We start from the raw sequence: 26,336 nt of genomic DNA, 5'->3' as shown, positions 1-26,336 counted from the left end.
AGGGTCAACTGCCAACTTTCGCACCATTCTAATATCTCTTCTAAATCATTTTGCAATTTGTTTTGATCTTCTGCTGCAAACAACCTCGGATGGCTGCCCAAATTGTCTCCCAAATCGTATATATAGATAAGAAAGAGCACAGGGCCTATATAACACTACTTTGGGTAATGCCAGAAATCACTTGTGTTTTACTCGATGACATTCAATCAATTACTATGAACTGTGACCTCTCTGACAGGAAGTAACACATCCAGTCACATAACTGAGACGCTATTCCATAAGCATGCAAATTCACTACAAGCCGCTTTTGTAGTACTGTGTCAAAAGCATTCCGGAAATACAGAATCGATCTAAAATCCCTTGTCAATAACACTTAACACTTCATGCAAATAAATAGCTAGTTGTGTTTCACAAGAATGATGTTTTCTAAACCCACGTTGACTATGTGTCAACAGACTGATTCCTTCGAGGTAATTCTGTGTCTCAGAAAGGCATCAAGTGAATTTTTATCTGCTCACAATATTCGTGCCCCCCCCCCCCCCCCCAAGAACCATGGACTTTGACATCAGTGCGGAGGCTTGCACGCCTCAGCGATACAGATAGCCATACCGTAGGTGCAACCACAATGGAGGGAAGTCTGTTGAGAGGCCAGACAAGCGTGTGGTTCCTGAAGAGGGGCAGCTGCCTTTTCGGTAGTTGCAGGGGCAACAGTCTGGATGATTGACTGATCTGGCCTTGTAACACTAACCAAAACAGCCTTGCTGTACTGGTACTGCGAATGGCTGAAAGCAAGGGGAAACTACAGCCGTAATTTTTCCCGAGGGCATGCAGCTTTACTGTATGGTTAAATGATGATGGTGTTCTCTTGGGTAAAATATTCCGGAGGTAAAATAGTTCCCCATTCGGATCTCCGGGTGGGGACTACTCAGGAGGATGTCATTATCAGGAGAAAGAAAACTGGCATTCTACGGATCGGAGCGTGGAATGTCAGATCCCTTAATCGAGTAGATAGGTTACAAAATTTAAAAACGGAAATGGATAGGTTAAAGTTAGATATAGTAGGAATTAGTGGAGTTCGCTGGCAGGAGGAACAAGACTTTTGGTCAGGCGAATACAGTGTTATAAATACGAAATCAAATACGGGTAATGCAGGAGTAGGTTTAATAAAGAATAAAAAAATAGGAGTGCGGGTAAGCTACTACAAATAGCATAGTGAACGCATTGTTGTGACGAAGATAGATACGAAGCCAATGCCTACCACAGTAGTAGAATTTTATATGCCAACTAGCTCCGCAGGTGATAAACAGATTGATGAAGTGTATGATGGGATAAAAGAAATTATTCAGATAGTGAAGGGAGACGAAAATTTAATAGTTATGGGTGACTGGAATTCGATAGTAGGAGAAGGAAGAGAAGGAAATGTAGTAGGTGAATATGGATTGGGGCTAACAAATGAAAAAGGAAGCCACCTGGTAGAATTTTGCACAGACATCAACTTAATCATAGCTAACACTTGGTTCAAGAATCATAAAAGAAGGTTGTATACATGGAAGAAGCCTGGAGATACTGACAGGTTTCAGATAGATTACATAATGGTAAGAGAGAGATTTAGGACCCAGGTTTTAAATTGTAAGACATTTCCAGGGGCAGATGTGGACTCTGACCACAATCTATTGGTTATGACTTTTAGATTAAAACTGAAGAAAATGCAAAAAGGTGGGAATTTAAGGAGATGGGACCTGGACAAACTGAAAAAACCAGAGGTTGTACAGAGTTTCAGGGAGAGCATAAGGGAACAATTGACAGGAATGGGGGAAAGAAATACAGTAGCAGAAGAATGGGTAGCTTTGAGGGATGAAGTAGTGAAGGCAGCAGAGGATCAATTAGGTAAAAAGACGAGGGCTAGTAGATATCCTTGGGTAACAGAAGAAATATTGAATTTAATAGATGAAAGGAGAAAATATAAAAATGCAGTAAATGAAACAGGCAAAAAGGAATACAAACGTCTCAAAAATGAGATTGACAGGAAGTGCAAAATGGCTAAGCAGGGATGGCTAGAGGACAAATGTAACGATGTAGAGGCTTGTCTCGCTAGGCGTAAGATAGATACTGCCTACAGGAAAATTAAAGAGACCTTTGGAGATAAGAGAACCACTTGTATGAACATCAAGAGCTCAGATGGAAACCCAGTTCTAAGTAAGGAAGGGAAACCAGAAAGGTGGAAGGAGTATATAGAGGGTCTATACAAGGGCGATGTACTTGAGGACAATATTATGGAAATGGAAGAGGTAGAAGAAGATGAAATGGAAGATACGATACTGCCTGAAGAGTTTGACAGAGCACTGAAAGACCTGAGTCGAAACAAGGCCCCGGGAGTAGACAACATTTCATTATAACTACTGACGGCCTTGGGAGAGCCAGTCCTGACAAAACTCTACCATTTGGTAAGCAAGATGTATGAGACAGGCAAAATACCCTCAGACTTCAAGAAGAATATAATAGTTCCAATCCTAAAGAAAGCAGGTGCTGACAGATGTGAAAATTACCGAACAATCAGTTTAATAAGTCATGGATGCAAAATAAGGCGAATTCTTTTCAGACAAATGGAAAAACTGATAGAAGCCGAACTCGGGGAAGATCAGTTTGAATTCCGTAGAAATGTTGGAACACGTGAGGCAATACTGACCCTTCGACTATCTTAGAGAATAGATTAAGGAAAGGCAAACCTATGTTTCTAGCATTTGTAGACTTAGAAAAAGCTTTTGACACTGTTGACTGGAATACTCTCTTTCAAATTCTAAAGGTGGCAGGGGTAAAATACAGGGAGCGAAAGGCTATTTACAATTTGTACAGAAACCAGATGGCAGAGTCGAGGGGCATGAAAAGGAAGCAGTGGTTGGGAAGGGAGTGAGACAGGGTTGTAGCCTATCCCCGATGTTATTCAATCTGTATATTGAGCAAGCAGTAAAGGAAACAAAAGAAAAATTTGGAGTAGGTATTAAAATCCAAGGAGAAGAAATAAAAACTTTGAGGTTTGCCGATGACATTGTAATTCTGTCAGAGACAGCAAAGGATGTAGAAGAGCAGTTGAACGGAATGGACAGTGTCTTGAAAGAAGGGTATAAGATGAACATCAACAAAAGCAAAACGAGGATAATGGAATGTAGTCGAATTAAGTCGGGTGATGCTGAGGGAATTAGATTAGGAAATGAGACACTTAAAGTAGTAAAGGAGTTTTCCTATTTGGGGAGCAAAATAACTGATGGTCAAAGTAGAGAGGATATAAAATGTAGCCTGGCATTGGCAAGGAAAGCGTTTCTGAAGAAGAGAAATTTGTTAACATCGAGTATAGATTTAAGTGTCAGGAAGTCGTATCTGAAAGTATTTGTATGGAGTGTAGCGATGTAAGGAAGTGAAACAGGGACAATAAATAGTTTGGACAAGAAGAGAATAGAAGCTTTCGAAATGTGGTGCTACAGAAGAATGTTGAAGATTAGGTGGGTAGATCACGTAACTAATGAGGAGGTATTGAATAGGATTGGGGAGAAGAGAAGTTTGTGCCACAACTTGACTAGAAGAAGGGATCAGTTGATATGACTTGTCCTGAGGCATCAAGGGATCACAAATTTGGCATTGGAGGGCAGTGTAGAGGGTAAAAATCGTAGAGGGAGACCAAGAGATGAATTCACTAAGCAGATTCAGAAGGATGTAGGTTGCAGTAGGTACTGCGAGATGAAGGAGCTAGCACAGGATAGATTAGCATGGGAGCTGCATCAAACCAGTCTCGGGACTGAAGATCACAACAACAACAACATAAAAAGACTGAGGGCCGTTCTAAAATGTCTCGAACAACAAGGCGGACTGAGACTTAATCCAAGAAAGTGTCTCTCTGGAGCAAAAGAAATCAAAATACTTGGACACCTTGTGTCAAACAAAGGTGTGCGGCCACACTCAGAAAAGGTGTGAGCTATAACGGAACTTCCTATTCCGAAAAGTATTAGAGATGGGAGAAGCTCCCTTGGATTATGTTATTATTACAGTCGTTTTAACAAAGACTTTTGTATCAAAGCCAGGCCACTCCAAGAGTTGTTCACAGCTGACGCTAAATTTATCTGGGGTGGTGCTCAACAAGATTCTTTCGATGTGCTGTGAGAAGCACTGACGACTGACCCTGTACTTGGTCTGTATGATTAGAGAGCACCTACAGAACTACACACAGATGCCGGCGGGTATGGGATCGGTGCTGTTCTGGTGCCAATTTCGGATGGAAAAGAGGAGGTTATAGCCTTCTAGGACAGTTATAAAAGCCGAGAGAAACTACTCAACTACAGAAAGAGAATGTCTTGGTGTGATCTGGGCGATGTGCAAATTTAGACAGTATCTCTATGGAACGCCATGCACAGTTGTTACAGACCATCATTAACTTTGCTGGTTGACACATCTTAAGGATCCAACAGGACAATTCTGCCAGATGGGCACTACGTCTTCAAGAGTATGACATTACCAGAGTGTACAGAGTGGAAGAAAACACTAAGATGCCGACTGTCTCTCAAGAAACCCTGTGCAAGACCATCAAGACCTTGATGAAGATAGTGACTGTCTCGCTGCACTCCAGGATCTCTCTGCTGAGCAGAAGGACGACACCAAGATATCTCAAATTATGCTTTTATTTATTTATTTATTTATTTATTCATTTATTTGTCATTAGCCAACGTAAGTTGAAATAGAAAATTACATACTTAAAGGTTGATCACATTTGATAGTTTACATGTTTAGCTTTACTATATTCATTCACATTCCTTAATACTATACTATACTATACTATACTACATACATTCGAATTCCTTAATACTATACACACACTCATCAACTAACAATTTGTGAATGTGCTTACGGAAGATATCACATGGTAAGTGTCTCACTGGTGGTGGTAGCTTGGTATATAACTTTATCCCTATTTGTTTAAAGCTACTTTGGACCTTACACAGTCTTGTAAAATATACATCTACGTCATTTCTGTATCTAGTTTCATGCAAATGGATGTCTGTTCTGCAAAGTAGTTTTTTTTTTTTTTTTTTTTTTTTTTGTTTGTTTGATTTTAGGGCGCAAAACTGCTATGGTCATTAGCGCCTGGTCCGTGACTTAAGAAACAGTAAAAAACCGAAATTGAAAACCAGCAGCAATGGGAACGAAAGTCATGAAATTGGAGAAACTAAAAGCAGAAAGAATGCTTAAAAATTCACTACAGAAAGGGGTTGGTTGTCCCCAAAAAAAGCTTCAAATGACTGACGTCATTTCACTGGCACTAATAAACTTGAGAACGCTGTCGGCTGAGCGCGTGTCATCTGCTAAAAATGACAATATATCAGGCGATAGCTGTAGACGGGAGCGTAACGCATTAAAATAGGGGCACTCAATTAAAAGGTGTCTTACCGTCCACAGCTGAGAGTGGTGGGGACAGAGTGGGGGAGGATTGCCGCTTAAAAGATGTCGATGGCTAAAAAGACAGTGTCCTACCCGGAGTCTAGTTAAAATTACCTAGTCCCGACGACGCGTTCGGGAGGAAGAGGTCCAAGCACAAGGAAGAGCTTTCACGTCCCGCAATCTATTTTGGGGAAGTGCCGACCAATGCACGTGCCATAAATGAACAACACGACGACATAAAACGCTCCGTAGATCAGCGAAGGGAATCGATTGAATAGCTGGCCGAAGAAGTGAGACTGCAGCCTTGGCTGCAATATCGGCCGCCTCATTTCCACAGATACCTACGTGTCCCGGGAGCCAGAGGAACGCCACCGAGACGCCCCCCAGGTGGAGCAAGCGCAGACAGTCCTGAATCCGGTGGACCAGAGGGTGCACAGGATAAAGAGCTTGGAGACTGAGGAGAGAGCTGAGAGAATCTGAGCAGATAACGTACTCTATCTGCTGATGGCGACGGATGTAGTGGACAGCCTGGAGAACAGCGTAAAGCTCCGCAGTATACACCGAACACTGGTCGGGAAGCCAAAAGTGATTTGGGGTGTCGCCAACAATATAGGCACTCCCTACACCTAACGATGTTTTCGAGCCGTCGGTGTAAATAAATGTGGCGTCCGTCATTTGTGCACATAGAGCAGCAAATGCCTGATGATAAACAAGTGAAGGGGTACCATCCTTGGGAAATCGACGAAGGTCACGGAGCAGGCAAATCCGGGGACGGAGCCAAGGCGGTGCTGTACCCCAAGTTGTCCAGAAAGTTTTAGGAAAGCGGAAGGAAAGAGAATGGAGCAGTTGACGGAAGCGGACTCCCGGTGGTAGTAGGGAGGAGGGGCGGCCTGCATACCCTACATCAAGGGAGGCGTCGAATAAAAGGTCATGGGCTGGATTAGCAGGCATGGAAGACAGATGGCTAGCATAACGACTCAGAAGGACTGCTCGCCGATTGGACAGCGGAGGCTCAGCAGTCTCAGCATAAAGGCTTTCCACAGGGCTGGTGTAAAAAGCTCCAGACACTAAACGTAATCCACGGTGGTGGAAATAGTCGAGACGCCGAAGAATAGACGGCCGAGCAGAGGAGTAGACTATGCTTCCATAGCCCAATTTCGAGCGCACTAAGGCGCGATAGAGGCGGAGAAGGACCACTCGGTCCGCTCCCCAGGAGGTACCATTCAGGACACGGAGGGTGTTACGGGATCGCAGACAGCGAGCCGAAAGGTAGGAAACATGGGAGGACCAGCACAGTTTCCTGTCAAACATAAGACCCAAGAATTTAGCGACGTCCGAAAACGGAAGGTTGACAGGACCTACATGTAAGGAGGGCGGAAGAAACTCCTTATGTCGCCAAAAATTAACACAAACGGTCTTACTGGGAGAAAAACAGAAGCCGGTTTCGATGCTCCAAGAGTGGAGGCGATCGAGAGAGCCTTGAAGACGTCGTTCAAGAAGGCTGGTCCGTTGAGAGCTGTAGTAGATCGCAAAATCGTCCACAAAGAGGGAGCCCGAGACATCAGGAAGGAGACAATCCATAATTGGATTTATGGCAATGGCAAACAGTACAACACTAGGCCGGAGCCCTGGGGTACCCCGTTTTCTTGGGAGAAAGTACGGGAGAGAGTAGTGTTCACCCCCACTCTAAATGTGCGCTCTGCCATAAATTCGCGAAGAAAAAGGGGCAGCCGGCCTCGAAAACCCCTAGAGAACAGTGTGCGGAGGATGCCTGTCCTCCAACAGGTATCGTATGCTCTCTCCAGATCAAAAAATATTGCTACCGTTTGGCGTTTGCGGAGAAAATTGTTCATGATATAAGTGGAGAGAGCAACAAGATGGTCAACTGCAGAACGATGCTTTCGGAATCCGCATTGGGCAGGTGTTAAAAGACTGCGGGATTCCAGCCACCAAGCTAAACGGTAATTCACCATGCGCTCCAAAACCTTACAGACACTACTTGTGAGAGAAATGGGGCGATAGCTAAAGGGGAGATGTTTGTTCTTTCCAGGTTTCGGAACGGGAACGACGATAGCTTCCCGCCATCATCTGGGAAAAGTACTGTCGGTCCAAATTCGATTATAAAGGTGAAGGAGGTAACGACGCAGACTATGGGTTGATAAATGCAGCAACATTTGAATGTGGATACCATCCGGTCCTGGGGCGGAGGAGCGAGAAGAAGAGAGTGCATGTTGGAGTTCCCGCATGGAGAAAACAGTATTGTAGCTTTCGCGATTTTGAGAGGAGAAAGCAAGACGTCGCACTTCCGCTGCACGTTTCTTCGGGAGAAATGCTGGCGGGTAATTTGAAGAGCTTGAAATCTCAGCAAAGTGCTGACCCAACGAGTTGCGATGGGGTCCACTAATGTGTCATGCGCGACAGTGAGCCCAGAGACCGGGGAGAAACTAGGGCCGCCTGAGAACCGTCGAAGCTGACTCCAAACTTCCGAAGAGGGAGTGAAGGTGTTAAATGAGCTAATAAAGAATTTCCAGCTTGCCTTCTTGCTATCGCGGATGACACGACGGCATCACGCTCGGATTTGCTTATAGCGGATACAGTTGGCCAAAGCAGGATGGTGGCGGAAAATGCGGAGAGCACGTCGCCGCTCAAGTATTGCATCACGGCATGCCTCGTTCCACCAAGGAACTGAGGGGCGCTGGCGCAATTCGGAGGTGCGTGGTATTGAATGTTCCGCAGCTGTAAGAATAACGTCGGTAATATGTGTGACCTCATCGTCGATGCTGGGAAAGTGACGGTCATCGAATGTCACTAGAGACGAAAAAAGTGTCCAATCAGCTTGGGCAAACGTCCAGCGTCGCGGGCGCATGTATGGCAGGTGAGGCTGCAGTCTAAGGAAAGTGGTCACTCAAGTGTGTATCATCAAGGGCGAACCATTCGAAGCGTCGAGCTAGCGGAACAGTACCGAGCGCAAGGTCCAAATGAGATAAATTTGTCGAGGAGGCAGACAAAAATGTAGGGACCCCAGTGTTGAGGCAAACTAGATCCGCTTGGTGGATGACGTCTAGCAATAGTGAGCCACGTGGACAAGGATGTGGAGATCCCCAAAGCGGGTGGTGGGCATTGAAGTCCCCAACCAGCAAATAGGGGGGTGGAAGCTGACCAAGAAGATGAAGGAGATCAGCTCGTGCCATTGGTGTGGACGACGGAATGTATACATTATAAAGAGAGAACGTGTATCCGGAAAGGGAAAGACGGACGGCGACAGCTTGGAAGGAAGTGTTTAAGTGGATTGGGTGATAATGGAGAGTTTCATGGAGAAGAATCATGAGTCCTCCATGTGCAGGAGTGCCTTCAACAGAGGGGAGATCATATCGGATGGACTGAAAATGAGGGAGAACAAAGCAGTCATGGGGACGCAGCTTTGTTTCCTGAAGACAGAAGATGACCGGTGAGTAGGATCGCAAGAGGATCGACAATTCATCCCGATTGGCTCGAATACCGCGGATATTCCAGTGGATAATGGACATAGGGTGAACAGAAAATGGAGGAATGTGACCAAGGTCGCTGTCAACTCAACGACTGCTCAGAGCTTGCGACCGACAGCATGGAATGGCATGCAGCCGAAGGCAGAAGATCCTGATCCATAGGTTGGTCAGGAGCAGCTCCTGCCACCAGCGATCGGCTGGTTGATCGGCCGCCAGCAGTGCGTCTCGGCGACACAGAAGACGGCCGAGGGCGATTCCCGCCAGGTGGTGCTGTAGATGGGACACGCCTTGGCGGAGAAGGAAAGGAACTGGGTTTCTTTGTAGCCTTCTTGGAAGTATGATGTTTAGATGAAGGAGGAACCGATGGTTGGGAAGTTGCGGTACGTAAAAACTCTTCACGAGTATGCTCTTTTTTCGAAGTCTTGGTGTCTGACTTTTGGGCTCGAGAGTTAGCAGAACCCGACGAAGGGTGAGCCAGAGAGTGGGCAGGCGAAAGTGGTGAGGTTGAACGGGCGATCTTTGCGCTGGCCGATCTGACGACCGTGGTACTAAAGGTGAGGTCGCAAGTCTGTGTGGCCGCCTCCTTTGTTGGCCGAGGAGAAGCAAGGACAGTGCTGTATTTTCCTGTCTGAGGCACGGTGGGCTGTCGACTAGCGAATAATTTTCGAGCAGGAAAGGTCAACACCTTTTCCTTCACTCTGATTTCCTGGATGAGCTTTTCGTCCTTAAAAACGGGGCAATCTCGAGAGGAAGGAGTGTGGTCACCCATACAGTTGATGCAGCGAGGGGATGGAGGTGGACAAGCACCCTCATGGGCATCCTTGCCACACGTAACGCATTTGGCCGGATTGGAATAGGACTGGCTGGTGTGATTGAACCGCTGACACCGATAGCAACGCGTAGGGTTTGGGACGTAAGGGCGAACGGAAATTATCTTATAGCCTGCTTTGATTTTCGATGGGAGTTTAACTTTTTCAAATGTCAAGAAGACAGTGCAGGTTGGAATGAGGTTCGTGTCAACCCTTTTCATAACCCTATGAACAGCCGTTACGCCCTGGTCAGACAGGTAGTGCTGAATTTCTTCGTCAGACAATCCATCGAGGGAGCGTGTATAAATGACTCCACGCGAGGAATTTAAAGTACGGTGCGGTTCAACCCAGACAGGGAAGGTGTGGAGCAGTGAAGTATGCAGCAATTTTGTTTCTAACAACAAGTTCCCATTCCGTAATCTGGAACAAGACTTTACAGGACCTGCAATTGCGTCGCCACCTTTCTGAATAATGAAATGGTTGACCGTGGAGAAGTCGTGACCTTCGTCAGACCGAGAAACAACAAGGAACTGTGGCAAAGATGGAAGAACTGACTGTGGCTTTCGCAACAAAGTGTTGCCTCATCAGGAAAGAGGGAAGGAGAGGGAAAGACGAAAGGAAATGGGTTTTAAGGGAGAGGGTAAGGAGTCATTCCAATCCCGGGAGCGGAAAGACTTACCTTAGAGGGAAAAAAAGGACAGATATACACTCGCACACACACACATATCCATCCACACATATGCAGACACAAGCAGACATATTTGAAGACAAAGAGTTTGGGCAGAGATGTCAGTCGAGGCAGAAGTGCAGAGGCAAAGATGATGTTGAAGGACAGGTGAGGTATGAGTGGCGGCAACTTGAAATTAGCGGAGATTGAGGCCTGGATAACGGGAAGAGAGGATCTATTGAAGAGAAAGTTCCCATCTCCGGAGTTCGGATAGGTTGGTGTTAGTGGGAAGTATCCAGATAACCCGGACGGTGTAACACTGTGCCAAGATGTACTGGCCGTGCACCAAGGCATGTTTAGCCACAGGGTGATCCTCATTACCAACAAACACTGTCTGCCTGTGTCCATTCATGCGAATGGACAGTTTGTTACTGGTCATTCCCACATAGAATGCGTCACTGTGTAGGCAGGTCAGTTGGTAGATCATGTGGGTGCTCTCACATGTGGCTCTGCCTTTGATCGTGTACACCTTCCGGGTTACAGGACTGAAGTAGGCGGTGGTGGGAGGGTGCATGGGACAGGTTTTACACCGGGGGCGGTTACAAGGATAGGAGCCAGGGGGTAGGGAAGGTGGTTTGGGGATTTCATATGGATGAACTAACAGGTTACGAAGGTTAGGTGGACGGCGGAAAGACACTCTTGGTGGAGTGGGGAGGATTTCATGAAGGATGGATCTCATTTCAGGGCAGGATTTGAGGAAGTCGTATCCCTGCTGGAGAGCCACATTCAGAGTCTGGTCCAGTCCCGGAAAGTATCCTGTCACAAGTGGGGCACTTTTGTGGTTCTTCTGTGGGGGATTCTGGGTTCGAGGGGATTAGGAAGTGGCTCTGGTTATTTGCTTCTGTACCAGGTCGGGAGGGTAGTTGCGAGATGCGAAAGCTGTTGTCAGGTTGTTGGTGTAATGGTTCAGGGATTCCGGACTGGAGCAGATTCGTTTGCCACGAAGACCTAGGCTGTAGGGAAGGGACCGTTTGATGTGGAATGGGTGGCAGCTGTCATAATGGAGGTACTGTTGCTTGTTGGCGGGTTTGATGTGGACGGACGTGTGAAGCTGGCCATTGGACAGATGGAGGTAAACGTCAAGGAAAGTGGCATGGGATTTGGAGTAGGACCAGGTGAATCTGATGGAACCAAAGGAGTTGAGGTTGGAGAGGAAATTCTGAAGTTCTTCTTCACTGTGGGTCCAGATCATGAAGATGTCATCAATAAATCTGTACCAAACTTTGGGTTGGCAGGCCTGGGTAACCAAGAAGGCTTCCTCTAAGCGATCCATGAATAGGTTGGCGTACGAGGGGGCCATTCTGGTACCCATGGCTGTTCCCTTTAATTGTTGGTATGTCTGGCCTTCAAAAGTGAAGAAGATGTGGGTCAGGATGAAGCTGGCTAAGGTGATGAGGAAAGAGGTTTTAGGTAGGGTGGCAGGTGATCGGCGTGAAAGGAAGTGCTCCATCGCAGCGAGGCCCTGGACGTGTGGAATATTTGTGTATAAGGAAGTGGCATCAATGGTTACAAGGATGGTTTCCGGGGGTAACAGATTGGGTAAGGATTCCAGGCGTTCGAGAAAGTGGTTGGTGTCTTTGATGAAGGATGGGAGACTGCATGTAATGGGTTGAAGGTGTTGATCTACGTAGGCAGAGATACGTTCTGTGAGGGCTTGGTAACCAGCTACAATGGGGCGGCCGGGATGATTGGGTTTGTGGATTTTAGGTAGAAGGTACAGGTGCGGGGTGTCGGTGGGGTCAGGAGGTTGATGGAGTCAGGTAAAAGGTTTTGAAGGGGGCCTAAGGTTCTGAGGATTTCTTGAAGCTCCGCCTGGACATCGGGAATGGGGTTACCTTTGCAAACTTTGTATGTGGTGTTGTCTGAAAGCTAACGCAGTCCCTCAGCCACATACTCCCGACGATCAAGTACCACGGTCGTGGAACCCTTGTCCGCCGGAAGAATGACGATGGGTCGGTCAGCCTTCAGATCACGGATAGCCTGGGCTTCAGCAGTGGTGATGTTGGGAGTAGGATTAAGGTTTTTTAAGAAGGATTGAGATGCAAGGCTGGAAGTCAGAAATTCCTGGAAGGTTTGGAGAGGGTGATTTTGAGGAAGAGGAGGTGGGTCCCGCTGTGACGCAGGACGGAACTGTTCCAGGCAGGGTTCAATTTGGATGGTGTCTTGGGGAGTTGGATCATTAGGAGTAGGATTAGGATCATTTTTCTTCGTGGCAAAGTGATATTTCCAGCAGAGAGTACGGGTGTAGGACAGTAAATCTTTGACGAGGGCTGTTTGGTTGAATCTGGGAGTGGGGCTGAAGGTGAGGCCTTTGGATAGGACAGAGGTTTCGGATTGGGAGAGAGGTTTGGAGGAAAGGTTAACTACTGAATTAGGGTGTTGTGGTTCCAGGTTGTGTTGATTGGTATTTTGAGGTTTTGGAGGAAGTGGAGCTGGAAGTGGGAGATTGAGTAAATGGGAGAGACTGGGTTCGTGTGCAATGAGAGGAGGTTGAGGTTTGCTGGAAAGGTTGTGAAGGGTGAGCGAGTTGCCTTTCCGGAGGTGGGAAACCAGGAGATTGGATAGTTTTTTGAGGTGGAGGGTGGCATGCTGTTCTAATTTACGGTTGGCCTGTAGGAGGATGCTCTGAACAGCCGGTGTGGACGTGGGAGAGGAAAGATTAAGGACTTTTATTAAGGATAGGAGTTGACGGGTGTGTTCTCATTGGCTGAGTTGATGTGTAGGTGAAGGATTAGGAGGGTGAGGGCAATGGATTGTTCAGTTTGGAACTGGTATAGGGACTGATGGAAAGAAGGGTTGCAGCCAGAGATGGGAACTTTAAGTGTGAGGCCTTTGGGGGTAATGTCAAATGTCAGACAGGCCTGAGAAAATAGAATATGGGAGTGTAATCTGGCTAGGGCGAAGGCATGTTTGCGGAGGGAATGTAAATAAAACTTAATGGGGTCGTTGTGGGGGTGTTGTGAGGGTGACATGGTATTAGAAGGTGGAAAGTGTAACATGAGGCTGAAATGAAAATGAAAATAAAAATATATGGGGAGAGATAAAGGTGAACTGGAAAGCAACTGGAGACCTGGTATGAAAAAAGGCGAAAAAGTGTTGGTTAAGTTGATCCTGTGGTGAACTTGGGAGATCTACCAACTGACCTGCCTACACTGTGACGCATTCTATGTGGGAATGACCAGTAACAAACTGTCCATTCGCATGAATGGACACAGGCAGACAGTGTTTGTTGGTAATGAGGATCACCCTGTGGCTAAACATGCCTTTGTGCACGGCCAGCACATCTTGGCACAGTGTTACATCGTCCGGGTTATCTGGATACTTCCCACTAACACCAACCTATCCGAACTCCGGAGATGGGAACTTGCTCTTCAATATATCCTCTCTTCCCGTTATCCACCAGGCCTCAATCTCCGCTAATTTCAAGTTGCCACCACTCATACCTCACCTGTCATTCAACATCATCTTTGCCTCTGCACTTTTGCCTCGACTGACATCTCTGCCCAAACTCTTTGTCTTCAAATATGTCTGCTTGTGTCTGTATGTGTGTGGATGGATGTGTGTGTGTGTGTGTGCGCGAGTGTATACCCGTCCTTTTTTCCCCCTAGGGTAAGTCTTTCCGCTCCCAGGATTGGAATGACTCCTTACCCTCTCCCTTAAAACCCATTTCCTTTCGTCTTTCCCTCTCCTTCCCTCTTTCCTGATGAGGCAACAGTTTGTTGCGAAAGCTTGAATTTTGTGTGTATGTTTGTGTTTGTTTGTTTGTGTGTCTGTTGACCTGCCAGCACTTTCATTTGGTAAGTCACATCATCTTTGTTTTTAGATATAAGTTATTGTCAGGTATGTTATGGAAAAAGCTTCCAGAAGTTGCATCATTTGGTGCAGAGGTAGGAGCAGCTTCATACTTAGTGCTGTTTACAATGAATTCATTCAATTTATCTAGCAATAGTGGAATTGCTCGTCTGTTTTTATGTTTTCCTGCTATTGTGTTGATTACCCTCCGAACTGCTTTGCATTCGTTGCTGGAATTTTCTATGAAACCGTCATTGGCTCTTTGCTCTCTGTATTTCTGTCCTGTACCTCTTCCTGGCTTCTTTGTACCTCTGTTTCCATTATAGATTACCAGTTTTAGACATTTTATTTAGGGCAATAAGACTTTTTCTCTGGTCATGCAGGTTAGGAGTGAACCAGTTGTTCCACTTTTTCTTGTTTGATATCCATGCAGCTTTGAACTAAGCTCATTAGTATGTTAATAAATATGTTAAAAGGATTGTCACTGCTATCACAGCATCCCCATCGACACGCAAGTCGCCGAAGTGGCGTCCAATCTAAAGACTTGCACCAGGCGGGCGGTCTACCCGATGGGAGGCCCTTGTCACATGCCATTATTATTATTATTATTGCTATCATCGTTATATACTCTATCCCACTCAAGATCTGATAATTTTTGTCTTAGCTGTGTGATGTTGGACGGATATAACAGTCTGATCCTCTTAATGTGTTTAGGTTGCTGAAAAGGGTATGTTTCATGGTTGACCATCAGCCATAGGCCATGGTGATCAGATAATACTGGATCTATCACTCCATACTGATATTCATATTTTGTTAAATTGGAAATTACATCATCCAGGCATGCCACCAATCATGTTGGCTGGTCATTCACACAGTACAAGTTGTTGGATCTTAGCAGGTTTTGAAAATGTGACAGTGTTTTTTGTAGAATATCAATATCAATGTCACCAATGTATACTATCTTGTGGTGCTTTATTTTACCAACAGGTACTTCTTTAGAGTCTCCATTTGATCAATAAAATGATTGGTATCAGAGTTTGGGGTGCGATAAAGAGAGATGAGCACTCACTTTTGTTTTGGAAGTAGCACTACAACAATTTCAAAAAGTTGGTCTTTGCAAAACTGATCATCTTTCTGTGCTACATATTCAATGTTAGAGTTTTTGTTTACAAAAACTGCAACTCCTCCATGTCTGCTTTTGTTTCTACAGTATGAACTTGCTAACTCAAATCCTTCAGGGATATACAGAGCAATCTCATGAGGTGTGAGCCAGTGCTCATTTACACAAAAAATGTGGCATAGCTTTGAAATTAGGAAAACATCTATTCCATCTATTTTGTTTCTGATTGACTGTACATTTAGATGCAAAATTAAAATTCTGTTGTCAGCAAGGATAGGCAAAGAATTTTATACTTCTGTATTCACAGTTTTTGTGGCACTGACTGGGGTATAATAGTTCATAAAAAATCTTCACTACAGCTAGTCACTTTCCTGCATCTGGTAGATGAGCAAGTGGCAGCATTATCCTTCCTCTTGGGTGTTGATGTGGCTGTATCTGCAGTTCTGGCTGGTACACTTCTGTTGCAGTCTGGTGAGCTGGCCGCTGCTGTTGGTTCAGTAGTGGGTTCATGCCACACTAGTTCTCTGATGGTCTTTTGGGACTTACATTTAATAGCTACATTTATCATCTTTCCTAATGTATACTTTCCTTCATTGTTCAAGTGAAGTCCACCATATATGGTGAAGCATGTTCTGTCAGGTGAGCTGACATCTATTAGTCTGACATTACTGAATGTGTTGCAAGTGCTTTTAAGTTTAACATTTATTCTACTAATTTCTTTGTTTATTGGTGAGCTTTCAGGCAGGTCATATCTGAGGCTAAAGTTCATGAGTACAATGTTTGTATTTGTTAAGAATAATATAAGTCTCATGAGCTGTTTAATCATGTTCATGGCACTGTTTTTGTAGACGTCATTTGCTCCAACACAAATCACTACATTGTCTTTTCTGGTATAGTTATTTTTTGCAATATTTTCGTCGCTTGCTTTAAATCGGTCAGAGGATGTGAAAGGACAATTTAATGTATTACTTTGATCAGTTTGGAAAGAGGTGGCTACCAGTGATTCCTAAATACATGCACTTAAGAAATTCTACAGGAATTCCATGACACACCTGAGGCCGGACATTCAGTTTTTATTAAGGCATACGATAGAATCTGCAAGACATTTTTCTGACCAGGTTTATTTAGGAGTGTCTGTCACTACGTGTTGCACTGTCGAGAGCGCCAGAGGAGAAAGTCAGTTCCTCGGAAACCACCTGGCCGACTCATACCAATTCCGCCAGCCGAAACGCCTTTCCAGCATGTTGGGATTGACCTCCTCAGACGATTTCCAATGTCTGCTAGTGGCAATACATGGAGTATTGTTTGCAGTGATTACCTGAATGCTATGGTGTTACAAAAAGCCGTGAAAACAGTCAAAGCATCTGAGGTAGCCAAATTCATCGTGGAAGACATTTTATTAAAACACGGTGCCCCAAGGTCATTAATTACGGGTTGAGGGAAATATTTTTAATCGAATCTTGTGACAGAGATAAACCTTCAGTGCGACATTACTCATCACATGATGACTGCCTACCATTCAGAAACTAACGAGCTTACTGAATGCCTTAATAAGACCTTGGACGACATGCTATCAATGTTCGTCAATGTTGAGAAGATTAACTAGGATGAGGTGCTACCTTTCGTGACATTTGCCTACAACACCGCCAAACAAGACACCACAGGATTTATGCCTGTTTTCCTGATGCATGGGCTTGAGGTGACTACGGCGATGGACACTGTGTTTCCATTACATCCTGATGATGTGGACGACGACTAAATCAGCCAGGTGTTAACCAGAGATGAGAAAGTTTGGCAGTTAGCTCGACTTCGCACACTGCAGGCTCAAGAAAACGATCGCCGAGGGTATGACGCGAGCCACCGTCCTGTTGTCTACCAGCCTGGAGACCTTGTCTGGATCTTCAATTCTGTTCGGAAGGCTGATCTCTCTGAGAAGCTCCTCAGGCACTACTGTGGACCCTATAAGGTTGTAAGACAGTTGTCTGATGTTACTTATGAAGTTGAAGATTTTGAACCCAACACAAGAAGACAAAAGATCAGAGATACGGTCCATGTCCTTCGAATGAAGCCCTAAAAGGATCCTGCATCCCAGGGTAAATTCGGAGCTCCAGAGACAGGCAACAAGCAAAAATGTGACGAAGAGCGTAGTGGCAAAAGAAGTTCTAAGATCATCGCCAGGGTGAGCGTAAGTCATTGGGAGTAGAAGTATGCAGGACCGATGACTTGTTCCCGGACTAGGAAGACGTAACATTGAGACGCTGTTCTCTTAAGGAGGGAGCACTGTTGCAGGAGAAGCTGAGTAGCACAATCAGCGTGGTATAGTGGTTACAATAACAGACTGTTGCATGGAGGGTTGAGAGTTCAAAACTTGCCTCAACTGTAAAACTTGAATTTCTATATGTGGTTTGAGTACGTTCCAGAAGTATCCACAAACGTCAAGAATGATTGTACTCTAATATTCTGTAGCTGTATAGCTCTTCTAGCTGGAGGCATTTCACTCTGCGCTCTTGTATGTGCAAGTGCTGAATAAACCTTTGTTAAGTGAAGTTAGTGTTCGTCATTCATCTAATTAGACCTTCTTCTACAAGACAATATAGCTAAACAAATTAAAAGAATTGTAAAAGGAAAGTGAACGACACCAACTGAATGAACATGTACAGGTTATCAACATGCCAAAGGGTGCAGCTAATCTCTTTTTCTCCTTTTTAAATTTAGCCAAAACCTTAGAGAGTGAAATATCACTTGTAAAAACTGTATCGAAACAATGTGAAACACAGAGCAGGTACAAATGGTAGCCAAACTTTTAAATATCACATCAAGACTACGTAATAGTTTTTCTTTTCTCCACCCAGCTACACCTCTGCAGCAATGGTACACATTTAAGTTCCTACAGCACAGCGCTCACCACTGTAACATGTTACCAGAAGAGCAGCCCAACAGTAAAGTGGACATGTACTGCTCCTTTCTGTTTCGCGTCTTCTAGAGGTGTGTTACAGTGCTGTGTGTTGTGGGAATGGAGACTGCAGACATGTACCTGTGGAAATTTCAGTGTGTACCAGAACTGGAGACATGTACTTGCAATTGTTTTGTACTGATAATTAAAACTTTGGTCAGTACTTGCATAGTGCGACAATAGTAATTAGTGACTTTTGATGTTTAGTTCAAAGCCCGTCATATGGCAGGACGTCTGGCAGATACGGTGCAAACTGCCGGCCCCTCTGTCATCCAGCAGTAGCGTGCCTGGCCCGTACGGTACTGCAGGCACCTGCTCGGAACGTGCTCGTGGCGACACTACCATCCGCTGCCTCCGTATGGAAGTGACAAACTACTTTAACCACATTTCAACTACACAACTGCCAGTATGTGAACATTTTGGCTGTCAAATCTTTGACAAGAATTTATTCTACTAGCTGTGTGACATCTGATACTTACAATTTCCTCCTCAAGGAATGTCTCATGGGGGCTATGAACGTGACCCGGTAGGGTGCTGGCCTGAAAACATAAGATAATTCTTATCAGTTAAAAATGATGTAAAAAAGGTTTGTGAAGTTATCTACTGAGATAAGCGACAAATAATTAAAACTTGTGACACACCAAGGAGTCGAAAATTTACTTCGTGCTTTTCGAGAGCAGCCACCTCGACTGTTACATTATAAATTTCCACCGTCACCAGTTCTGCTGTTTTTCCTTCTGAATTCGTTTGTTTGTCCGTGCCACCTAGGAGCAAAACTTTACAGGACTTTTTTTTTTTTTTTTTTTTTTTTTTTTTTTTTTTTTTTTTTTTTTTTTTTTTTTTTTAGACTGCAAAACTGCTATGGTCATTAGCGCCCGGTCCGTGACTTAGGAAACGGTAAAAAACCGAAAATGGAAACCAGCAGCAATGGGAACGAAAGTCATAAAATTGGAGAAACTAAAAGCAGAAGGAAGGCTTAAAAATCCACTACAGAAAGGGGTTGGTTGTCCCCAAAAACAGCTTCAAATGACTGACGTCATGTCACTGGCACTAATAAACTCGAGAACGCGATCGGCTGAGCGCGTGTCATCTGCTAAAATCGACGATATATCAGGCGATACCTGTAGACGGGAGCGTAACGCATTAAAATAGGGGCACTCAATTAAAAGGTGTCTTACCGTCCACAGCTGAGAGCAGTGGGTACAGAGTGGGGGAGGATTGCCGCTTAAAAGATGTCGATGGCTAAAAAGACAGTGCCCTATCCGGAGTCTAGTTAAAATTACCTCCTCCAGAAGACGCGTTCGGGAGGAAGAGGTCCAAGCACAAGGAAGAGCTTTCACGTCCCGCAATTTATTATGGGGAAGTGTCCACCAATGCGCGTGCCATAAATGAACAACACGACGACATAAAACGCTCCGTAGATCGGCGAAGGGAATCGATTGAATAGCTGTGAATAGCTGGCCGAAGAAGAGAGACTGCAGCCTTGGCTGCAATATCGGCCGCCTCATTTCCACAGATATCAACAAGTCCCGGGAGCCAGAGGAACGCCACCGAGATGCCCCCAGGTGGAGCAAGCGCAGACAGTCCTGAATCCAGTGGACCAGAGGGTGCACAGGGTAAAGAGCTTGGAGACTGAGGAGAGAGCTGAGAGAATCTGAGAAGATTACGTACTGTATCCGCTGATGGCGGCGGATGTAGTGGACAGCCTGGAGAACAGCATAAAGCTCCGCAGTATAAACCGAACACTGGTCGGGAAGCCGAAAGTGATTTGGGGTGTCGCCAACAATATAGGCACTCCCTACACCTAACGATGTTTTCGAGCCGTCGGTGTAAATAAATGTGGCGTCCGTCATTTGTGCACATAGAGCAGCACATGCCCGACGATAAACAAGTGAAGGGGTACCATCCTTGGGAAATTGACAAAGGTCACGGAGCAGGCAGATCCGGGGACGGAGCCAAGGCGGTGCTGTACCCCAAGTTGTCCAGAAAGTTTTAGGAAAGCGGAAGGAAAGAGAATGGAGCAGTTGACGGAAGTGGACTCCCGGTGGTAGTAGGGAGGAGGGGTGGCCTGCATACCCTACATCAAAGGAGGCGTTGAAAAAAATGTCATGGGCTGGATTAGCAGGCATGAAAGACAGATGGCTAGCATAACGACTCGGAAGGACTGCTCGCCGATTAGACAGCGGAGGCTCAGCAGTCTCAGCATAAAGGCTTTCCACAGGGCTGGTGTAAAAAGCTCCAGACACTAAACGTAATCCACGGTGGTGGAAATAGTCGAGACGCCGAAGAATAGACGGCCGAGCAGAGGAGTAGACTATGCTTCCATAGTCCAATTTCGAGCGCACTAAGGCGTGATAGAGGCGGAGAAGGACCACTCGGTCCGCTCCCCAGGAGGTACCATTCAGGACACGGAGGGTGTTGAGGGATCGCAGACAGCGAGCCGAAAGATAGGAAACGTGGGAACACCAGCACAATTTTCTGTCAAACATAAGACCCAAGAATTTAGCGACGTCTGAAAACGTAAGGTTGACAGGACCTAGATGTAAGGAGGGTGGAAGAAACTCCTTACGTCGCCAAAAATTAACACAAACGGTCTTACTGGGAGAAAAACAGAAGCCGGTTTCAATGCTCCAAGAGTGGAGGCGATCGAGAGAGCCTTGAAGACGTCGTTCAAGAAGGCTGGTCCGTTGAGAGCTGTAGTAGATCGCAAAATTGTCCACAAAGAGGGAGCCCAAGACATCAGGAAGGAGACAATCCATAATTGGATTTATGGCAATAGCAAACAGTACCACACTCAGCACGGAGCCCTGGGGTACCCCGGCCTCGAAAACCCCAAGAGAACAGTGTGCGGAGGATGCCTGTCCTCCAACAGGTATCGTATGCTCTCTCCAGATCAAAAAATATTGCTACCGTTTGGCGTTTGCGGAGAAAATTGTTCATGATATAAGTGGAGAGAGCAACAAGATGGTCAACTGCAGAATGATGCTTTCGGAATCCCCATTGGGCAGGTGTCAAAAGACTGCGGGATTCCAGCCACCAAGCTAAACGGTAATTCACCATGCGCTCCAAAACCTTACAGACACTACTCGTGAGAGAAATGGGGCGATAGCTAAAGGGGAGATGTTTGTCCTTTCCAGGTTTCGGAACGGGAACGATGATAGCTTCCCGCCATCATCTGGGAAAAGTACTGTCGGTCCAAATTCGATTATAAAAGCGAAGGAGGTAACGCAGACTATGGGGTGATAAATGCAGCAACATTTGGACGTGGATACCATCCGGTCCTGGGGCGGAGGAGTGAGAAGAAGAGAGTGCATGTTGAACATCCCGCATGGAGAAAACAGTATTGTAGCTTTTGCGATGTTGAGAGGAGAAAGCAAGATGTCGCACTTCCGCTGCACGTTTCTTCGGGAGAAATGCTGGCGGGTAATTTGAAGAGCTCGAAATCTCAGCGAAGTGCTGACCCAATGAGTTAGAAATTGCGATGGGGTCCACTAACGTATCACGCGCGACAGTGAGCCCAGAGACCGGGGAGAAACTAGGCGCGCCTGAGAACCGTCGAAGCCGACTCCAAACTTCCGAGGAGGGAGTGAAGCTGTTAAATGAGCTAGTGAAGAAGTCCCAGCTTGCCTTCTTGCTATTGCGGATGACGCGACGGCATCGCGCACGGAACTGCTTATAGCGGATACAGTTGGCCAAAGTAGGATGGTGGCGGAAAATGTGAAGAGCACGTCGCCGCTCATGTATTGCATCACGGCATGCCTCGTTCCACCAAGGAACTGGGGACCGCCGGGACAATTCGGAGGTGCGTGGTATTGAACATTCCGCAGCTGTAAGAATAACGTCGGTAATATGTGTGACCTCATCGTCGACGCTGGGAAAGTGACGGTCATCGAATGTCGCTAGAGACGAAAAAAGTGTCCAATCGGCTTGGGCAAACTTCCAGCGTCGCGGGCGCATATATGGTAGTTGAGGCTGCAGTCTAAGGATACATGGAAAGTGGTCACTCAAGTGTGTATCATCAAGGGCGAACCATTCGAAGCACCGAGCCAGCGGAACAGTACCGACCGCAACGTCTAAATGAGATAAATTTGTTGTGGAGGCAAACAAAAATGTGGGGACCCCAGTGTTGAGGCAAATTAGATCCGCTTGGTGGAAGACGTCTAGCAATAGTGAGCCACGTGGACAAGGATGTGGAGATCCCCAAAGCGGGTGGTGGGCATTGAAGTCCCCAACCAGCAAATAGGGGGGTGGAAGCTGACCAAGAAGATGAAGGAGATCAGCTCGTGCCATTGGTGTGGACGATAGATTGTATACAGTACAAAGAGAAAAGGTATATCCAGAAAGGGAAAGACGGACGGCGACAGCTTGGAAGGAACTGTTTAAGGGGATTGGGTGATAATGGAGAGTATCATGGAGCAGAATCATGAGTCCTCCATGGGCTGGAGTGCCTTCAACAGAGGGGAGGTCATATCGGACGGACTGAAAATGAGGGAGAACAAAGCGGTCATGTGGACGCAGCTTTGTTTCCTGAAGACAGAAGATGACCGGCGAGTAGGATCGTAAGAGGATCGACAATTCATCCCGATTGGCGCGAATGCCGCGGATATTCCAGTGGATAATGGACATAGGGTGAACAGAAAATGGAGGAACGTGACCAAGGGTGCTGTCAACTCAACGACTGCTCAGAGCTTGCGACCGGCAGCATGGAATGGCATTCAGTCGAAGGCAGAAGATCCTGATCCATAGGTTGTTCAGGAGCAGCTCCTGCCACCAGCAATCGGCCAGTTGATCGGCCGCCAGCAGTGCACCTCGGCGACACAGAAGACGGCCGAGGGCGATTTCCGCCAGGTGGTGCTGTAGATGGGACACGCCTTGGGGGAGAAGGAAAGGAACTGGGTTTCTTTGTAGCCTTCTTGGAATTATGATGTTTAGATGAAGGAGGAACCAATGGTTGTGAAGTTGGGGTACGTAAAAAATCTTCACGAATATGCTCTTTTTTCGAAGTCTTGGTGTCTGACTTTTGGGCACGAGATTTAGCAGAACCTGATGAAGGGTGAGCCAGAGAGTGGGCAGGCGAAAGTGGTGAGGTTGAACGGGCAATCTTTGCGCTGGCCGATCTGACGACCGTGGTACTAAAGGTGAGGTCGCAAGTCTGCGTGGCCACCTCCTTTGTTGGCCAAGGAGAAGCAAGGACAGTGCTGTATTTTCCTGTCTGAGGCACGGTGGGCTGTCGACTGGCGAATAATTTTCGAGCAGCAAAGGTCGACACCTTTTCCTTCACTCTGATTTCCTGGATGAGCTTTTTGTCCTTAAAAACGGGGCAATCACGAGTGGAAGCAGCGTGGTCACCCATACAGTTGATGCAGCGAGGGGATGGAGGTGGACAAGCACCCTCATGGGCATCCTTGCCACACGTAACGCATTTGGCCGGATTGGAACAGGACTGGCTGGTGTGATTGAACCGCTGACACCGATAGCAACACATACGGTTTGGGACATAAGGGCGAACGGAAATTATCTCATAGCCTGCTTTGATTTTGGATGGGAGTCGAACTTTGTCAAATGTCACGAAGACAGTGCGGGTTGGAATGATTTTCGTGTCAACCCTTTTCATAACTCTATGAACAGCCGTTACGCCCTGGTCAGACAGGTAGTGCTGAATTTCTTCGTCAGACAATCCATCGAGGGACCGTGTATAAACGACTCCACGCGAGGAATTTAAAGTGCGGTGCGGTTCAACCCGGACAGGGAAGGTGTGGAGCAGTGAAGAACGCAGCAATTTTTGTGCCTGGAGGGCACTGACTGTTTCTAACAAGGTGCCATTGCGTAATCTGGTACAAGACTTTACAGCACCTGCAATTGCGTCGACACCTTTCTGAATAATGAAAGGGTTGACCGTGGAGAAGTCGTGACCTGCGTCAGACCGAGAAACAACAAGGAACTGTGGCAAGGATGGAAGAACTGACTGTGGCTGAGACTCAGTGAACTTACGTTTGTGAGCAGACATAGTGGAAGATGAGGAAACCATTGCGGAAGAATCCCCCATGATTACCGCCGTCTCCGATGGTGCGCTCCTCCCTTGTGGGGGCCCTCTCTGAGGGCACTCCCGTCTTAGGTGATTGTCCACACCTCAGGTCACACGTCCTGACAAACGGACGGAGGGACCAATCGGCACTTTCGGAAGGTATCAGCTTGGGTAATCACCCCTCCCTGGGCCTGGCCGTTACCAGGGGGTATGTACATGTCCTACCTGTCTACCCGGGGCGGGGAATTACGCGTTACCCCGTCACCGGCTACGCACAAAAATGCGTGGGTCGGTCTTCAGACACACACAGGGAGGAAGAAAGAGAAAGGGAAAGGAAAGAAGAGAGGTCTCAAACGCCGCAGCGGAGAAAAGGGTAAAAAGAAGAGGTAAGGAAAAGAGAAGGACAAAGGAAGGACGAAGACATACAAGCAAGGAAGGCGAAGAATGCGGTACATTTACGAGCGTCCGTCTCCGGACGTAGGCACAAACCATACTCCCAGAGGGGTAGAAAGGGAAGGAAAGAGCCAGAGGGGAGAGGGGGGGGGGCGAAGATGGGGGATGGGGAAGGATGCGGAAAGGGAAGGTATGCAGCCCGGAAAGGAAGGAAGGCCACATTAGCTCGGCGTCCCGTGCTCGCTACACACGTATCCACAAAAGAGTTGTGGACCCCCTGGTGGGACATTACAGGATGTGGAACGAGTTTAGAAATACATGAAGAGAAGCAGTGGAAATTTTAGAAACTAAAGGTGAGCTGCTGTCCTCCGGCGACTCTGTTCTCCCGGTGGAAATACTTGTATTCGGCACTCGAGCCAGGCCCAGAAGTGTGCTCGGACAGCTCGAAAGTCAAGCTGGGTGCTCGTGATTGGCACAGAATCTGAGCTTGTGTCTCTGATGTTATTTGATCTGTACACTGACCCAGCAGTTATGATATTTAACTAACATCACTGTAAATGTTTCTGAAATTTACACATTTTTGTTAACCCAAATGACCTGCAGTCTCATCTAGTTTGGAGGAATGAGGATCTACTGTACTACTGGTATTACGCATTAGTCAGTCCTATTCATCCAAATTGCATTAGGTACATTCAAATCTTGTTCCACATCACTTTTAATGGTATTACTATCAACTGACTGCTATATGTGAAACTGAAATTATCATCATCCATTCAGTATCTGTGGTGCAAAAATTACTGTAAGAGATGATCCGAAGGCCCTAATCTGGTCAGGTAAACCAAGTAAACAAAATATCACAAATAATAGCAGAATGGAGGTTAGTCTCAAGGTTGCCAGAAGTTTCCGAAAGCAAAATTCACTAATTTCCAGATGCAGTTTTACCGTCCACCCTGACATCTGAATGATGAATTAACAGATATGTTGACAAAAAGAGGTAAGGAACATGTTAACTCTAATTCAGAATGAACAGGAAGTCACTGTCTTCTTTATGGGATTTACAATCTGAAGGGTGATGTAGCACAATGACCACATTCAGTCAGAAATGTGCAAAGTAGGAAGTAGATTACAGCAGAGTGAGCCGCAAGCGAGCACAGACCTCAGGCCAGGTGATGTGCAAGTGTTTATTATATACACCGCAATGCACAAATTGCCCGAGTGAGCACAGCCCATTAGCGTGTAAATACCTAGCCACTTTACCTCTGAAATTAACTCGAGTTAGTATTGCAGCAGTACCACCTGGGGACCATAGCTTTTTGGTCTTCAGTTCATTAGCTCGCACGTAACCGGACCTCGTCCATCTAGCTATCTGGCTTATTCAACTTCTTCACATTGCTTTCATTTGAAAGCCTGATCATATCGATCTCGATCATTACAATAGTCCACAATTGTTCTATTGTTAACTTTGATCTTGAAGGTACCGTCACCTGATTTCAGGCCATCATATAGCTGACAAGTAGTTACCGATGACTTCATTTCTCGGGTAACTGTCATATACTCTTTATTAATGGAAAACCTTCCTCTACAAAGATTCAACTGTGGCTCCGAATG

At 46.2% G+C, this 26,336-nt stretch overlaps 1 protein-coding gene across 1 annotated transcript in view; it reads right to left on the bottom strand.

Moving 5' to 3' along the window:
* The window catches only part of LOC124798078, a 362,131-nt gene that overhangs the window by 62,750 nt on the left and 273,045 nt on the right, over window positions 1-26,336 (bottom strand). The window contains exon 7 of the mRNA XM_047261317.1: window positions 18,790-18,849. Coding sequence (XP_047117273.1) covers window positions 18,790-18,849 — 60 coding nt within the window. The remainder of the gene's footprint in view (window positions 1-18,789; window positions 18,850-26,336) is intronic.

Source organism: Schistocerca piceifrons, chromosome 5 (assembly GCF_021461385.2).
Source record: "Schistocerca piceifrons isolate TAMUIC-IGC-003096 chromosome 5, iqSchPice1.1, whole genome shotgun sequence".
NCBI lineage: Eukaryota > Metazoa > Arthropoda > Insecta > Orthoptera > Acrididae > Schistocerca > Schistocerca piceifrons.
This window is presented reverse-complemented; position numbering and strand designations above follow the sequence as displayed.